Source organism: Rhinichthys klamathensis, unplaced genomic scaffold, assembly GCF_029890125.1.
Source record: "Rhinichthys klamathensis goyatoka isolate OS25496 unplaced genomic scaffold, OSU_Roscu_1.1 h1tg000960l_1, whole genome shotgun sequence".
In the NCBI taxonomy this organism is placed as follows: domain Eukaryota; kingdom Metazoa; phylum Chordata; class Actinopteri; order Cypriniformes; family Leuciscidae; genus Rhinichthys; species Rhinichthys klamathensis.
In genome coordinates, this window is record NW_026607278.1 from 111,911 (window position 1) to 125,327 (window position 13,417).

The 13,417-nt window shown below is 38.6% G+C and overlaps 1 protein-coding gene across 1 annotated transcript in view; it reads left to right on the forward strand.

The window, feature by feature from the left end:
* sesn4 (sestrin 4) overlaps positions 1–8,683 on the forward strand; it is a 29,668-nt gene extending 20,985 nt beyond the window's left edge. The window contains exons 6-8 of the mRNA XM_056244324.1: positions 252–418; positions 645–789; positions 7,654–8,683. Of these exons, the coding sequence (XP_056100299.1) occupies positions 252–418; positions 645–789; positions 7,654–7,743 (402 nt within the window). The 3' untranslated portion in view covers positions 7,744–8,683. The remainder of the gene's footprint in view (positions 1–251; positions 419–644; positions 790–7,653) is intronic.
* The last annotated feature ends 4,734 nt before the right edge of the window (positions 8,684–13,417 follow it).

Genomic DNA, 13,417 nt, shown 5'->3' on the forward strand with positions numbered 1-13,417 from the left:
AAGAAAATCATCATATAAGAATGATTTCTGAAGGATCATGTGACACTGAATACTGGAGTAATGATGCTGAAAATTCAGCTTTGCATCACAGGAATAAAAAAATATTTTAAAATATATTGCAATAGTTATTTTAAATTATAATAATATTTATATATAATGTTATATACAGAAATGACCTTTTAATAATCTTTAAAATTCTGTGGTAAAGGTGATGTTATGAACTCTATTTATTTATTTGTCTTTCTGTGCAGGACTATTCATGGGAGGATCATGGTTTTTCGTTGGTAAACAGGCTCTACTCTGATATAGGGCACTTGTTAGACGAGCGATTCCGCAATGTGGCCTCCCTCCCTTTCCCTCACAGTCCCGATCTCAAACGAGCCATCTGGAACTACATTCATTGTATCTATGGAATCAGGTACAGTTCCCTGAATTTTTTTTTTTTTTTTTTTATAACACTTTTGGTTTTGGTTTGCTCTTTTTATGCTAAAGAATCATGAAATGAAATAAGAGTTAATTTTTTTTAGCCTAGCTTTAAACTCCACCATCCTACATTTACATTTTCTTGTGACTCATCAACGATTTGAACATGCTAAAAAAATGCAAAAAAAACAAAGCACTTACATTGACATGCCTGCCTTCAGATATGATGATTACGATTATGGGGAAGTTAACCGGTTACTGGAGCGTGGACTGAAACTTTACATTAAAGCTGTGGCCTGCTACCCCGACTCCAGCAAGACCCCTCTATGCCCGCTGTCCTGGGGCCCTGTCAAAGCTTCAGAGAAGGTGATTTCCTATCAAAATTTGTGCTGCGTACACTTCAGTACCATCTGCTTAACCCTGTTAAGCCTACTGTATCATATTTAATATGGAAATCTCTAAGGCCTCTAAATGATCAACATGATCTTTGCTTTGAAACTATTATTTATTTATTTTTAAATCATGTAAAAGATAGGGAAGGTGATAGGGGTGTGCCAAAAAATCGATTCACAGAAGAATCTAGATTCTCATTTGCAACGCTTCAGAATCGATCTGAAATGTCCAAGAATCGATTTAATAAATAAATAAAATCAGCTGGCTGTTCGCCTCCATTTTTGTAACTATAGCCTATACGGGACGTCCGGACGTCATGCTTGCAGCCGGTTTTTGAACGTGAGCGGCAAATCAAAGGAAGCAAATATATGGATGCTTCTATGAAGCTTCTGATGCTTCTAAATATGATGCTTCTACATTCTTTCTGCCGTGGCCGGCCGCCACACCTAAAATAATCCCGCCACGGCTGCAGCTTCTCAGTGAGGTCCGATATTAATGTGTATACCATTGTGTTATTGTTAAGCTAAAGGCATAAAAAACATTGTAAAGCACCATAAAGTGTTCGCACTATATTCCAAGACTTCTAAAGTCATTCAATAGCATAATGTGAGGTAAAAATGAATATTTAAGTCGTTAGTTAAAGTTAATAGAAACTCATCTCTCCTCAGTCATTCTCCATTCAGCATTCACACAGCGCGTCGCGTTATAGCGTTTTCTAAATCATAATCCTTTCTCCCGGGTGTCTGTTAGATTACAGCACTGGAGAGCGCTATGAATTGTTCTTCATGCGCACTGTAACTGAAATTTAAAACTGTTAAAAGAAAAGGCTCAATAAACTGTTGCATAGATATAATACATTAAGCATAGATAGATATAATCTCTTCGCTTTGTGCTTTGAACTTTTCAATCCGGAGCGCTGCGCGCTGTGACTTCACGTTGCTTCAAGTGCATCATTCTGCGCACGGGATGCGCATAATCGCTTTGCCGCTCTTATTCGAGCCTTTCATGTTATAATGTTATAATGCTTAGGGGAGGTTTAAACACCTGGGGTAAGGGGGCGTGGCCAATGGGAATATCACTCATGGGCCACGCCCCCTCCCCCTGGCGAAATGGGCCTGCCACCACAGCTGGAAAAAATCCTAGAGGAAACACTGGTCTCCGTTTGTCTGTATAGCAAAGCAGATGAGAGTAGATCATGATCAGAAACCCGATTAGAAATCATTATGGATAAAATCGAATCGTTTTAAATCGAAAATCTTTTTGAATCGAAAATCGATTTTGAATCGAATCGTGGCCTCAAGAATCGGAATCGAATTGAATCGTGAGATGGTAAAAGATTCCCACCCCTAGAAGGTGATTTGTTTCAGAAACATTTATTGTTATGCTGGTTGAAAGTCTCTTCACATCCTGATTGCAATCACTAAGTTAAGTCTAAATGTATATATATGTATATTAGGGCTGTAACGATACACCAAACCCACGATTCGGTTCGTATCACGATTTTTGACCCACGATTCGGTTCATATCACGATTCTATCACGGTGGCGGGGCTTGGGGGGCAGGGCTTGGGGGTGAAAAAAAGAGCGATTTTGAGGGGAAAAAATATATCTTTATTAAATAACATTTGAAAAAACTGCATAAACTGAACACAAAAGAACAATATTAACAATGCAAATTATTAAACTAAACTAGGCAGTGTAGGCTGCTGCTTTTAGGTTGTTTTCTGTGCTCCAACAAAATTGATTTCGGGATGGTGCTGTAAGATATGCATCTGCATGTTGGATGTGTTGCCGGTCATTTGAGGAAGCTTCTTAAAACACTTATGGCAAATTGTGTGGGTCTTGTCGACTACACGATTTAATTAGAGAATATCAAATAGGTTGTGTGATTATTGACTAAAAAAAATCTCTAAGTTTTTGGTGCATGACGAGTAACATGTAAGGGTGGCGCTGCCAATAAGGACCTAAAAGCTGTCACAAAGAACCGGCAAAAGTAATGACTATGAATATGTCAAATATAGCAAGGAGAGATTTTAATTGTTTATTAATAAACAAGTGTTTTCTGTCAGTGTCGGCTCACTCGGCTGGAAAGATGAAGTTGACGATACTGACTCGCGATTGTCGCAGTAGTGAACGCGCCAGAGAGAAATGCACTTTTCATACGGATTACATCAGAGCAGCCTGTTTTCTTTCGTTTTGAATTGTTCTGTTTAAAAGTAGACACTTCAATATAGATATATTTCTCAAGTATGTGAGGCAAGTAGGCTACCTTATACGCTGAGTTTCGGTTCATTTATGAGACGAGCTCCAGTTCACGCGCCGGCACCTCCGTGTCATGATTATCTATTGTCTGCTATATTTACTTCTTATTTATTAAATCCAGATAATTGGTTGATGAAACATTGATTAAAATTAATATACAATTAATTAATTAAACGAAATTCACTTTAAAGAAAAGCTTTGTGCTTTCTGTTTGAGGTCTCTGTGAAAGTTTTAGTGCCGCTTCCAGAGAACTGTCACGTCCGTAACATTGTTTTTTCCTCATAAATGCGAACACGAAAAAATAAAATAATATTTTATGTTCTGGGGAGAACCAACCCTTTTTTATCCGGTGGGTAGGATAGTATTACTTTTGGTTTGTGCAGTGTAATTCACTGAATTACTAAAACCATATTTTTCACATATTTGTGTCACGTCCGTAACGCATGTGTATTTCCCTCATATTAAATATAAAATGCATGTGTAGACTTATATTTTTCTAATGTCTGGACTCCTTTATTAAGGGAGTATGGATATATAAACAGAAGTTGCAATATAGTGGTATTAAATGCATTTATATTTCAAGTTTTGACCGCAAATGTCATGTCCATAACGCTGAAATTGCCCAATTTTAAATAATTTATCCTCAACTAGTTTTGTGATGTAGGTCTATGTATTTTAAAATGTTAACTTCAAATAATACTAATAGTAATTCAAAGATGTGGTAGCATTGGATCTGGACGGGAAGGATAACTCTGGGAGTTGGAAGGGGTGTGATCGCGATTCTGCCTTCTCACACCGCGATACAGGATCGTGGATCTGAGTATCGCGATTTTGGTTTTATATTGCGTATGGTTACAGCCCTAATGTATATATATTGTCTGTGGAAGGTGTAGGACCATAAAATGTTCGTCCAATCATTGCCCTCGTTCTGATGTCTAGGGCTGGGTAAAAAATATTGATTTCTCGATATTAATCGATTCTCATTTTATCGATTCTTAAATCTCAAGAATCGATTAGTCATCCTGTTTTCATTTGACGAATGAATGGAACATTGTAGCGCTCATCCCATCCAATAAATCGCAATAATCTTTGTGCTTTGTTACTATTGATATGAAACAAAGTTTCAGATTTCTAAGTACGTCCATTTTCTTACGAAATTCAAAAACATAAATACCGTTTTGGCGCTGTGGCGTGAGATCGCTCTGGCTCAACTCAGCTCAGAAGCAGCAGCGCGGAGCGCACATGATCTCCTCTTCTGCCTTAATAATACCAGTTACAGCGCGAAATAAACATGAATGAGCATCTAAGTACGAGATATGGCCAGCAGCCATATCACCCTGTAGCCCAAGACTGGTTGCCCACTGAAGCTAAGCAGGGCTGACCCTGGTTAGTACCTGGATGGGAGACCTTCTGAGAAAACCAGGTTGCTGCTGGAAGAGGTGTTAGTGAGGCCAGCAGGGGGCGCTCACCCTGTGGTCTGTGTGGGTCCTAACGCCCCAGTATAGTGACGGGGACACTATACTGTCAAAGAGCACCGTCCCATGGATGAGACGTTAAACCGAGGTCTTGACTCTCTGTGGTCACAAAAAAAATCCCAGGATGTCTTTCGAAAGAGTAGGGGTGTAACCCCGGCATCCTGGCCAAATTTGCCCAGTGGCCTCTGTCCATCATGGCCTCCTAATCATCCCCATAGATATATACCAATTGGCTTCATCACTATGTCTCCTCTCCACCAGTAAGCTGGTGTGTGGTGGGCGTTCTGGCGCAATATGGCTGCCGTCGCATCATCCAGGTGGATGCTGCACATTGGTGGTGGTTGAGGAGATCCCCCCTTCTATGTAAAGCGCTTTGAGTGCCAAGAAAAGCGCTATATAAATGTATTGAATTATTATTATTATTATTATTATTATTATCTGACAGTGTGTTAAAAGATAGAGTACAACTTATCGAAATCCGTATCATGTCACATGGAATCGCTCAATCAGTGTTTCAACCGTGGAAAGACGTCCGTAAAACAACTTGTAAACAATGTAACGTCACATTTACCTCAGAAAAAACATATGGAACCATAAACTCGTTAGTCAGCTAGAAAAATTAACTCTAAAGAGGAACATTTTGCTAAATATATGCACCATATTACATATTCATTATAATTTTTAATGTTCTTCGATATATTGCATGTTTGAATAAATCTGGCAAGTTTTTATGACAGCCACCATTTAAATGTTTATATTTCATATAACTTTATTATTATAAAAATAAATAAGTGTAATTTGAGTGTTTGTATAGCTACAAATCAGTTCATTTTTACCTTCAATATTATAGTAGGCTAATGAAGCCTAGTAGGCTACAACTGACTCCCATAGTTTACAGCATTAGTTAAGAGATTTGTTTTCCTTGAGAAAATTTGCCATGTATTGTACCTGATATCCAAAATCAATATTGAATCGAATCGGAATCGAATCGAATTGCAAGCTTGTGAATCGAAATCGAATCGAATTGTGAAATTTGTGTCAATACCTAGCCCTTCTGATGTCGATGTCCTACCTGCCTGACAACATATGTATTTCCAAACCTCTGCGCACCTGCTCGTGCAGGCATCACACGTCATCAGCGTGTTTCATGCTATGCAGAGTTAGACAGACGTCAGTCACAGAGCACCGCAACCGAAACAGCAGCAGCCACCTTTTACAGTTCCTCCTGAACCAAAACAACGAGCTTACTTATGAGTTCACGCCATAACTACTGTAATTTGGAAGAGATGTAAACCCGTGAATTTATGCGTTTCAATGTAGGGGTGTAACGATACACTCGTGTCATGATACGATACTATCGTGATATTTTAAGCCAAAATAAACTAAAACTTAAAAGATCCAAAAAATTTCATAAAGGCATCGAAAAAAATCTTTAAGTATTTAAATTGACTGTAAATGGAGGGACAGAAATCTCTCAGGTTTCATAAAAAATCTCTTCAAAAATCTTATAGGTTTGAAACGACATGATGGTGAGTACATGATGACAGAATTGACATTTTTGGGTGAATTATACCTTATAAATACAGTAAGCTTAGCCTTGGATAAAACTAACTCTATATCATGAATCATATCCTTTACATTGCATTTTCATATCGCGGTATCTTAATATAATGATGTATCGTTCCACGCCTACTTTTTGACCATATAAATATCAGCAACTGCACCAAATTGCATATTATGTTCAGTTTGGGCCTCCGAATCAGTATCACCTGAATATATTTTAGTTATTTACTTTGTTCTCGCCATGAAGATGCTGCTGACATGGCATTATATATATATATATATATATATATATATATATATATATACACTCACCTAAAGGATTATTAGGAACACCATACTAATACTGTGTTTGACCTCCTTTCGCCTTCAGAACTGCCTTAATTCTACGTGGCATTGATTTCAATAGGGCACGAAGCTCCCGTTCCACCACATCCCAAAGATGCTCTATTGGGTTGAGATCTGGTGAATGTGGGGGCCATTTTAGTACAGTGAACTCATTGACATATTTAAGAAACCAATTTGAAATGATTCAAGCTTTGTGACATGGTGCATTATCCTGCTGGAAGTAGCCATCAGAGGATGCGTACATGGTGGCCATAAAGGGATGGACATGGTCAGAAACAATGCTCAGGTAGGCCGTGGCATTTAAACGATGCCCAATTGGCACAAAGGGGCCTAAAGTGTGCCAAGAAAACATCCCCCACACCATTACACCACCACCACCAGCCTGCACAGTGGTAACAAGGCATGATAGATCCATGTTCTCATTCTGTTTACGCCAAATTCTGACTCTAGCATCTGAATGTCTCAACAGAAATCGAGACTCATCAGACCAGGCAACATTTTTCCAGTCTTCAACTGTCCAATTTTGGTGAGCTCTTGCAAATTGTAGCCTCTTTTTCCTATTTGTAGTGGAGATGAGTGGTACCCGGTGGGGTCTTCTGCTGTTGTAGCCCATCCGCCTCAAGGTTGTGCGTGTTGTGGCTTCACAAATGCTTTGCTGCATACCTCGGTTGTAACGAGTGGTTATTTCAGTCAAAATTGGTCTTCTATCAGCTTGAATCAGTCGGCCCATTCTCCTCTGACCTCTAGCATCAACAAGGCATTTTCGCCGACAGGACTGCCGCATACTGGATGTTTTTCCCTTTTCACACCATTCTTTGTAAACCCTAGAAATGGTTGTGCGTGAAAATCCCAATAACTGAGCAGATTGTGAAATACTCAGACCGGCCCGTCTGGCACCAACAAGCATGCCACGCTCAGAATTGCTTAAATCACCTTTCTTTCCCATTCTGACATTCAGTTTGGAGTTCAGGAGATTGTCTTGACCAGGACCACACCCCTAAATGCATTGAAGCAACTGCCATGTGATTGGTTGATTAGATAATTGCATTAATGAGAAATTGAACAGGTGTACCTAATAATCCTTTAGGTGAGTGTATATACATATATATATATAATGCCATCTACTTTAAATGGCTGTATGATATTTTATAATAGTGTTTTGATGCAAATCTTTCTGTGGTTTTGTGTTTTAGGTTCATGTAAATTTGTTAGTGATGGAGGCCCGTCTGCAGGCGGAGCTGCTGTATGCGCTCAGAGCCATCACTCAATACATGATCGCATAGGACAGCGCCACAGAGGGACGTGGTACAACGGAAATCAAGGCAAAGAAATACAAGCAGAGATCTGTCTCTCCGTCTCTGTATTTGTTGTCTCTGAGTTGACCATTGTGACGTAAGGTACTGCTGTGAAAAGTTTCTTTGCCAAAGGTGAAACTTCAGAAAGAAAGAAAAAAGTGCAAAGCAATCGCTCACCCCTACTGTCATTTTGCATGTGCTTCTCCTATGTGAATTTGTTAGTTGTTCTTTTGTGTGCGTACAATTCCTTTTTGTATTTTTTTTTTTATCTTTATCCCAGATGGTTAATGTGCAATTATTTTTATTCACTTGTTGTTGTTATTAATATTTTCCCGTTTGTTTTTTTCTGTTGCTATTCAATTGAGAGAAGTGTCCAACTGTCCGTTTCCAAGGTATCAAATTCTGGAAAGGTCACTGTTTACAGGAAATGAGTGACTGGACAAAGGTGCTTGCTTAACATGGCTTTTAGATATTTCATTTGAATGTGGAATAGTGAGACCAGAGCAAAATTTAACAAAGGGCAGGAGAAGGTACAACTTTCTTTTTTAATGAGCACTTTTAAGACAGTATCTATCTAAATAATATCTCAATAAGCTTTCGGCCGTGGCTTCGTTCAGCACACAGCAGGTCGTCTGAGTACTGATTTCACTTATTCAGGGGTGCGTTTCACAAAAGCATCGTTAACCAACTATGGTCGCAAGTTCCATCGTTATCAGCATCAACGAGTCTGTGTTTCCCGAAAACATAGTTCATCGCAAAGTTGTGCGGTTGGAACTACAGTTCTCGACCTGTGGCTAGAAGCAAAGTTTCTTGTTTGCATGACATGTGGACTCAATATATCCTTATCTTGATTTCCTTATAAGCAAGCTAACATTCAGTACAGTCTATATCTTTTTTTTAAATTAGAATACAAAAAAATGTAATTTACGTCTTTCAGTTTGTCAAGGGATTTAAGCTTTGTTATTGAAGAGTGGGCATGTGCGTACGAGCTCTAGTACGTAAGAACGAGCCTATGATTGAATCTGGAAATAAAGCAAAATAACTGAGAAAAATGAGAAATAGTCCTCAGATGCCATGTCCGTAATTTATGTCAAAACATCTAGCATTAATTCGATCTCAAACAGATTCATTAAAAGAAGTTATTACTCCAACACCTGCGTGACGTGGTTGAACGTCCAATTTGCGGCAGTACGTTTTCGGGAAACAGTCATGACTAGCTAGTAGTTAAGCAGCGAGTTACATCGTTGTACGGGAAACGCACCCCAGATCAATTAGCATTGATGTTTTTTCTGAAATCTTCCACATCCTTTCCTCTCTGCATGGGTGCTTTAAAGGTTGATTATGGATACTTTTATAGGATCCATAATAGTTAATCCCATTCATCTCAGTAGCCATCTAAACAGCTTTACAGTGTGCATTTGAAACGAATTGCATTTTCTAAACTACTTTAAATTGTATGTTTGCTTTGTGGTAGTGTTCTCAGACTTTCTAAGTTTCTTATGGCAGAAAGTCGGTTTCACCTGCTCTATACGGACTGGCCAAATTAACACAGTATGTATTTGAAATCCATTATGTTGTATGCTTTTTTTTAAAACTGTTTAAAAAGCATTTAAAAGTCTTCAATTTTAATAGAACCTAAGTAATTCACCCACTAAATGGATTCTGAAAGAAGCAGCGATCAGTGAGAAGCACTGGTTAATGTAAAACTGGCTTGTCCAGTGTAGACGTTTATTCACGAGAAATTAATATCCAATAATAAGGACTTGTTTTCAAATATTTTACCATGTAAAAATTAAGTCACCTTGTGATGTATGTGAGAAGGGGCTCAAAATAAGCTTAAAATGTGTGATTTTAGCATCGACACATTGGTATAGATCAAATGAAGGCTTCTGACAGGACTATAAGATGCAGAAAGGTTTGCAGTCAGCCTGTCACTGACTGTCTTTCCCACAACTGACCTGCACAAAATGATGATGATTATTATTATTATTATTATTTTGCACTGAACCTTTTGCACAAAACCCTTCAAGTGTGGTTTCAGCTGTCATTGTTACAAACTGCTTGGAGAGGCGTTGAGCCCTCTGATGCCATGAACATTATATATTCAATGTCCAGTTTTGTTGACAAGGCCAAATACCTGTACTGTGTTAAACTCTCATCGCTCTGGTTAACTAATTACAGTTGGCAGAATGACTTGGGCAACACCTATGGTTGGTTTTGTGTGTGTTTAATATTTATCATTTGCATTACTTTTGTCCTTGTTTTTGAGGGAGGGTGATGTTGTTGCATCAGTTTTGCTCTTTTCTGAACTGTTTTGATTTAATACTAAGATATGTAAATCAGCAGAAATGTGTAAAGAAGTACAGGAGCTGCAGTCTGTGTTGGACGCTCTGTGCCTTTTGACTTTTGGCTCATCAGTATGGCATTAAACTGCATTAAATCTAGCTGAGAATGGAAGACAAGACAAGAGTGTTCATCATCCGGGCTGACCGACAGAAACAGACAACTGGAGACATTTGTCAGGAGGAGCAGAATACAACTGCAGCACGGCCATTCTACCTTAAGAAGGACTGTCTGAAATGCTTGTTCTTGAATGGCAGTCTGCCAAATCCCTGAAACGTGGAGACTTCCAGACTGTCTCCACCACCTCCTCAGCTGGAAGATGTTAAGGATGGTGCCTTAGCGGTGCAGACTGAACGAGCCTGGCTATTGCCAAAATGTTTATTTACCACGTAAATGTAGGAACTATAAAAATTTAAACTGACCAAAAAAAGAAAAAGAAAAAAAAAGAAAATCAACCTGGAAAACCGAGCAAAAAAAGTTTTGAAATGTGAAAGATTATTTTTTCTATAAAGATATGCAATATCATTGATGTGTCTTGTTTTTACTTATTTTTTAAGTTTGAATGTGTATAAGTTTTATCAGTCTAGATTCAGTAAACGAGTGTTATGGTTACCAAAAATTCAATCAAAGGAGATGTCTTCAGAGTGACTGCTGAATTATTTTTGAATAATGGCGTCTGATACTGCTAACTGCAATCCTGCCATCTAGTGGTAGATCTCCCTTCACAATCCCTTTGAGAAAATAACACGAGCAATTCAAAAAAAAGCATTACCCCTCATTTACACTGCACACGTCTGCGGCGCATTACGGCTGCGACACGGCTACCGGAGCTGATCGCGGCCATTCTAGTCAATGCGTGTGTTTACACCGGCCGCGAAGCGGCGGGTTTCAGAAGCTTCCCCAGAAGCTGCTCTCCGCGCCGCTTCGCTAAATATAGGCGCCTAGTCTGTTTTTGACGGACGCCGCGTCCAAGCCGCACCGTAAATACAAAATAAAAGTAAAAAAAACACTGTCAATTTCATAATAAACACCCTGTGCAGAATCCCAATTGTATTGCACACCAATATATCCTTGGTAAAATCCATAGACTGTAGGTAGACACACAAAAATCAAGAAAAACCACGCCGGACAGGCAAATCACGTGGTCTCGCGCATCCAGTCGCTTCGCTTCTGAAATGCTCCTGGTGTGAGTTGGCACTGTGTGAAGGACGGAATAAAACCGTGTCGCAGCCGTAATGCGCCGCAGACGTGTGCAGTGTAAATGAGGGGTTAAGGTGATGATACACAGGGCAACATTTTGAGCAATGTTGCCGTCAACGGGCAACCAGATGAGACACAGGGACCACGACCGATCTAAATTATCCAGATAGAAATGTATTGCCCATTTTCAATGGGAAAGTGCCCAAGCAACAATCGCTCGGCAAGATTGCCCAGCAACATTGCTCAAAAAGTTGCCCTGTGTATCATCACCTTTACAATATTCCAGGATTAATGATGGAGCGTCTAAAGGTAGACGTTTGAAGCGTTTAAAAGAAGAAATGTGAAACTTGTAATGTTATAAAATCACTAATATTAACTCTTCCTTTAAAATGCGTTGTATTGTTTATCTGTAAAGCTGTCCAAACTTAGATTTTATTGCGGGTTCTATTAAATATCCCCTGGAGGTCCACTGTCCCGCAGAGTTTAGCTCCAACCCTGAATGTGAATTATGTTTACTACTACTGCTTATTAGTCTGGATTTAATGAATGCCCTGCATCTCTGTGCTAATGTCAAATGAATGGACCAATGACAGAATGAACACAAAACGGTCTCCGTTAAACAGATTAGGTTTATTTCTATTGCTTTCAATGGCCTCTGACTAACAAAATATGGGGGGACAAAAAAAGCAATCAAGTACATATACAGTATATTGGCTATGCACAACTCGTCAGTCTTACATCCCGCCATAACCCAAAACAGAAACAGAGGAAAAACCCAACCCAGACCATAAACTAATGTCCTGTGTTATCAACTGGGATACTTAGCAAACTCTTGGAAAAATTAAAGGAACTAAAAGAATGAATACTAAAGGGAAAAAGGATAATATCAAACAAGGAAAGAGAGATTGTGATTTGGAAAGAGGGAAGGTGTGGAATTCCTGCATTTCATGCAGCAGCCCTGTGACGTCTGTCTGATGGGGCAAATACAATATTTGTACTTTGAGAAATGAAACTAAGCAAGGGTGTTTATCATAAAAATTCAACGTATATCAACACATTTAAATGACAAAAGAAAATGCCAAAGGTGACTGTCAGCATAAAGCTTTCTGGAAGATGTACCATGCAGGTATAACAACCACATAAAGGAGCTGCATTACAAGTACAAACATAAAAACATGAGAAAAGATGCCCCAAAAGACAAGAACATCAATGTAAACGGTTGATTGGAAATCATCAGTTGCTGTATCAAACGTTACACCACGCTGACACCATTCACAATATGTGGTGAGATGGCAAAGTCCCTCCCTCCCCATTCACAGCTTCTTTTATAATGAATAGAAAAACTGAGAGTTTGGGAATTAAAACAAAGGTACATTTATCATACTATGTTCTACATTAAGAAATTGTATTCAATATGTTTTGCATAAAATTATTAAAAGGCCCTGATATCTACATATGCACCGATCAAATATGGCCCTCTTTTAATTGTCATATTTAATATCTAGCACCAATGAATAGGATAAAAATGATTCCTTTATAAGGAGAGAGCATTTTAAGTTAATCTACTCAGACCATTACATTGATGTCATAAGAGTAACTAATGTCAAGCTCTCAAACTGAAGCCAATTTATACACCCCTAAAATGAATAAACCTTCAGACTGCTGCTTTTAAACTAATAGAGTAAAAACCATCTGAGAAAATTATAAAATAAAAGTTGACCCTTCTATTACAGAAAAGGTAAGTTGAAAGTTGAAAGAAAACGGCATTAAAACTGTATGGTTTGCTCTGGAGCGACATGCTATAGTGTTCATTGGCAGTTTACAAGTTTTTGTAGAAAAAAAGCATACATTAAATCTCTCATTATAAACGGCGACATTAGATTTCTCCAATGGTAAAATATCTGTGACGTTGGCTTGCATAAATGACTCATAATTTAGACAAAGCCGTGAGCATTGAAGTCATAACATGATTATCTCATTACTTCCTTACAGAAGTTGTTTTAATTATTATTTTTCATAACCCTGAGTGAAACATTGGATTAATCCTTTTCGGTTGGACCAGTCTTGCATTTTGAGATGATATCATTGCCTAGAAAGTTCAAGATGCTTCTTTCTTTCT